Here is a 5,000-nt window from a genome sequence, read left to right as displayed (position 1 = left end):
CTCCTCTCTCTTCTCCCCCCTCTCTCTCTCTCTCTCCTCTCCCCCTTTTTCTCTGCCCCCCTTTTTTTCTTTCTCTCTCTGCCTCTCTCTCTCTCTCTGCCCTCTCTCTCTCTCTCCTCCTGTTTTTTCTTTCTCTCTCTGTGCCTCTCTTTGGGTTTTCGGTCTCTTTTTCTCCTTCTCTCCCCCTTTTTTTCTTCCTTTCCTCTCCCTCTTCCCTCCTCCTCTCCCTCCTCCCTTTTTCCCTCTTTCCCTCTCTCCTCTCTCCCCCCTTTCTCTCCCCCTCTCTTCCCCCCTTCTCCTCTCTCTCCCTTCTCCTCCCCCTCGCCTCTCCCCTCTTTCTCTCTTCCTTCTGCCCTCTCTTTTTCTATCTCCCCCTCTCCCCCTCTCCCCTTCTCCTCTCTCTCTCTCTTTTCTCTCTCTCTCTCCCTTTTTCTCTTTTTTCTCCTTTTTCTCTTTTCTTTCTGCCCCTCTCTCTCTCTCTCTCCCTCTCTGGCTTTTTTCTTTTCTCTCTCTTCTCTCTCTCTCTTCTCTCCTCCTCCTCCTTCTCTTCCTCTTTTTCCCCTCTCTCTCTCTCTCCCCCCCGCCCCCCCTCCTCTTTCTCTTCTTTCTCTTCTCCCCTCTCTTTTCCCCCTTCTCTTTCTTTCCTCCCTCTCTCCTCTCTCATCTCCTCCCCTCTCTCACTCTTCCCTCTTCCTCCTCTTCCTCTTTCTCTCTCCTCTCTGCCCCCTCCCTCTCCTTCCCCCCTCCTCCCCTCCCTCTCTCTCTTTTCCCTTCTCTTTCCCCCCTTTCCCTTTGTTCCTCTCTCTTTCTCTCTCTTCTCTTTTTTCTCTTCCTTCCTCCTCTCCCCTTTCTTCTCTCTCCCCTCTTCCTCCATCGTTTTCTTCCCCTCCTTTCCTCTCTCTCTCCTCCCCTCTTCTCTCATCTCCCCCTCCTTTCTCCTCTCCCCTCTTCCTTTCCCTTCCCCTCCCTTCTCTCTCTCTCTTCCCCCTTCTCTCTCTCCTTCTCTCTCTTCAGTCCCCTTTCTCTCTCCCCCTCCCTCTCCCCTCTTTCTCTCTCCCTTTTTTTGCCCCTTCTCTCCCCCTTCTCTTCTCCCCTCTCCCCCCCTCTCCCCTTTTCGCTTCTCTTTTCTCTCGCCTCTCTTCCCTCCCCCCCTCTTCTCTCTCTCCCCTCCTCTTTTCTCTCTCTCTCTCCTCTGCCTCTCTTCCCCCTCTCTCCCCTCTCTTCCTCGCCTCTCTCCTCTTCCATCCTCTTCTTCCCCCCCCCCCCCCCTCTCTCTCTCTCTTCGCCTCTCTCTCTTTTTCCTCCTCCCTCCTCTCTTTGCCCCCCCCCCCCTTCTCTCCTCTTTTTTCTCGCCCCCCTCTCTCTCTCTTTTTCTTCTTCTCTCCCTCTCTCCTCCCGTCCTCCTTCCCCCTCTCCTCTTTGCCTCTCTCTCTCTCTCTCTCTCCTCCTCCTCTCTCCTTTCCTTTTCTTTCTCTCCCCTCCTCTTTCCCTCCTCTTCCCCCCCCTCCTTCTCCTCTCTCTCTCTCCCTTTTTCCCCTCCTTCCCCTCTCTTCTCTCCCCTCTCCCCCTCTCCGTTTCTCTTTTCCTCTCTCTCTTCCTCTCTCTCTCTTTTTTTTGCCCCCCCCCTTTTCTTCCTCTTTTCCCCCCCCCCTCGCCCTCTTCCTCTCTTTTTTGCCCTCTTTCCCCCCTCTCCCCTCTCCCTTTTTCCCCCCCCCTCTTTTCTTTTTCCCCTCCCCCCCTCATCTTCTTTCGCTTCTTTTTCCCCTCCTACTCTCTTCCCTTCCCTCTCTTTGCTCCTCTCCCTTCTTCTCTCTCCCTCCTCCACTCTCTTTTCTCTCTCCCTCTCCCCCTTTTCCCCTCTCTCCTCCTCTCTTTTTTTTTTTCTCTCTTTCACCCCTTCTCCTTCCTCTCTTCTTTTTTTTCCCCCCTGCTCTCTTTCCCCCTCTGCCCCCCCCTCTCTCTGCCCCTCCCCCCTCTCTCTTTTGCCTCCTCTCCTCTTTCCCTTCTTCCTTTTTTCCCCCCCATTTGTGTTCCTTTCCCTTAGTTTGTTCCACTCCCCCCCGGGTTTCCTTTCCCTTTTGCTTCCCCTTTTTGGATTGTCCCTTTTTCGTTCTTTTTCCCCCCTTTGTCATCTTTTTTGTTTCCAAACCCCCCCTCCCTATAACTCCCTATTCGTTTGGGGTTTTTTTAAAATTTTTTTTTTTGTTTTTTTCTTTTTTCCCCCAAAAAAAAATTTTGCCCTTGGGCCCCCTTTTCCTCTCCTCCCCTTTTGTTTCCCTGGTCCCCCCCCCTTTAATCCTAATTTGGGTTTCGGCGCGCTCCTCATTTTTTGGGCCCCTCCTCAACTTTTTTCCTTTCGGGGGAAACCCGGTAGGGGTCCTTTCCGCCCCCTCTTCCCTTGTTCTCCCCGTCTTCCGGCCCTTCCCTCACCTTCTTTCCCCCCCCCTTTTCTCCTTTTTTCTTTTTCCCCCTTCGTTGTTTCCCGGGGGGTCTGTTCCCTCCTCCCCTCTTTGTTTCTTTTCTTTGATTCTTCCCCCCCTTCCCTTTAGTTTGGGCCTTTTTTTTTTTTTTTTTTTTTTTCCCATTTCCCCAATTTTCCCCTTTCCCCCCGGGGTATTTCCCCCCTTTTTTTCCCCTCATCCCTCTTTTTCCCTTTTCCCTTCCCCCTCGCCGGGTCTTTCGTCAAAATTTAAAAATCAGAAATACAATGAATGAATTCAATGAATGATGATGAATGACTTTTTGATACAAGCGAAATAAATTTATGCAACACAATAATAAGTAAACCCCACATGAAAATCTGCCATCAGTCACTCAGACCAACATTAGAAAGAATAAACCTGAAAAGAAAAATAACAGCAAAAAATTCAATCGCTGAAAAAAATTAACGAAAAGGTAATTGACGAAGCGAACAGAACTTAACCTCAAGTATTTCGGGCACACAGCTCACGAAAACTATTTAGGTTCGTATGCCGGGCGAGGAGGAGCCAAGGTAGACCGATCAGCAAGAGATAAGCGTTCAGTCACAACCAATAAGCTTCACGGATGGTTGGTTCTCCCGAAGCAGGTGCGGTGTCACAAAGGGTCCGTACTTCAAGGTCACCGGGACCTTTTCTGCCAAAGCAGGCTCGGGTTTCTAAACAGTGGAAAATTGAATTCGGTTTACAGCAAAATTGCGAATTAGAGTTATACGCCGGGGAGACCGATGACTGAAATTCCACTGGCGAAACTCGCAAACAAGCAGATCTGGTGACACGATGATTCAATAGGTCATTTGAAATTCATTAACATTTCCGCTTAATTAAGGAAAGAGGTTATGAATAAGCATAATAATTTATGGTTATTACTACATACTAAATGCAAGTGTAGTCTCTTTGGCCCCAGAGCTACTTATTATCACACCAAGATTTATTTAATGTGTCCGTGTCCTCATCCGTATCATTCTGCTTTGCTTCTCGCGCTCGACTAAAGAAAACAGAGAAGATACCTTTAAGTTCGTATTCATCAGTCCGTCCTCTAATCAGTAAGCAAAACAAAAGTCAAACCGAGGGAGTTTTGCGGAAGGCAGGACCGGGATTGGCAGATTCAGCTGGCTAAGGGCCACTTGTCAAGCAGGTCCCGACTGACTCAAATTACCAACTTGTTTAAATCTCGAGTAACTTAAGGGAAAAAAAACGAAATAATAAGGAATGCAGGTCACCTCGTGGCTCTGCAAGTGCACGCGGCCCGAGAAAGGTCCGACGTCGGCAGCAAGAACGGATGCCTTTGTCAACGACGGCGTCACGACTCGCCTTTGCTGACACATGGCGCCAACAAAAAAATCTGGCGTGTCACTCTATCCAATTTTGTGAAGTGATAATAAAAATGGTATGTGAAATTCTCTTATCCCTCCGCCAATGCAATAAGAAATTTGGCTCTTCTCGGTTCCATCAGGCAGAAGCGACATCTTGTCTGATATATAAGTTCTTGATTTGATCTGGCTTTAACATTAGTGATATAAACAAAAAACAAAAAAAGATCAAGCTTCATATCCCATTCAGACAATCATCAGTATCTAAATTCCTGAAATTTACTTGGTAATTGATTTTGTGTTAACAGAATTAGCAAACCCGCGTTCGAAATACACAGATGGACAAGCATTAAAGGCCTGATTTTGCTTGATTTTGCCGCGACCTTCAAAACAAGACCTGCATCGAAGACAACAAATGAAACTCGACTTAGCCTGCCTGACGACCTTAAGACGAGACCTGCAGCGACGCCTTGGATTCATTCTAAAATACATTTCAGCCTTGACAACGAAACCTGCAACGATATCGGAGCCCCAGTCCGGGAACCCCTTTCGACCCCGCCCGCGAGACCTGCCTGGAAGAGGTCGCCGAAGGAGATGACTGCGGTGCCGTCCTCGAGCTGCTGGCCCTCCTGGTGGATCATGTCGCACAGGAGCATCACCTCGGCGTTGATGTGGCGCGCCGCCCTCTTGCCTCGCATCTCGGACTTGCTGCCTGCGACCGGCCTGAAAAATACCGAGGAATAATGTAGGTCGCTGGTGCATCAGGACTGCCGCGGCACGAGGGGCGGCCGGGCACTCTGACGCTAGCAAGCACCCATACAGAGAGACACGCAGTGAAAGTTATTCAATAATAAGAAGCTGACGAACTCGTTCGAATCTCCTGTTATATAATCTGCTAACGAATGTAGAAAGGAGATACACACATAGACCAATGCAAAGAAAAAAACACAAATCATGAATCTCATTTCATCGACATTCAGTTCACGTCAAAGACTTTGTAAAATTATCACTTTATAAACGGCAGTTCCATTCCTTGGAGGAACGTGTATGAAGATGCTGGCCAATGTCAATCTATTACGAATTTTGTACGTAACACTAGAAGAGGTGTGATATTCCACATGATAGTGCTGATCTTTATCATCAAAATATGTAAAAGACATCTTGGAAACCTTTCACGTTCTCTTCCCTTGCATGCTCCTCATGCTCAGCA

At 48.6% G+C, this 5,000-nt stretch overlaps 1 protein-coding gene across 1 annotated transcript in view; it reads right to left on the bottom strand.

Annotated features, from left to right (window-relative positions):
* Nucleotides 1-5,000, bottom strand: part of LOC119595741 — a gene marked incomplete in the record, with an annotated part of 15,895 nt that overhangs the window by 3,514 nt on the left and 7,381 nt on the right. Inside the window, 1 exon segment of the mRNA XM_037944862.1 lies at nucleotides 4,363-4,513. Coding sequence (XP_037800790.1) covers nucleotides 4,363-4,513 — 151 coding nt within the window.

This window comes from Penaeus monodon, chromosome 36, assembly GCF_015228065.2.
Source record: "Penaeus monodon isolate SGIC_2016 chromosome 36, NSTDA_Pmon_1, whole genome shotgun sequence".
NCBI lineage: Eukaryota > Metazoa > Arthropoda > Malacostraca > Decapoda > Penaeidae > Penaeus > Penaeus monodon.
Note: the sequence above shows the minus strand (reverse complement) of the source record. Positions and strands in the feature narration are given on the sequence as shown.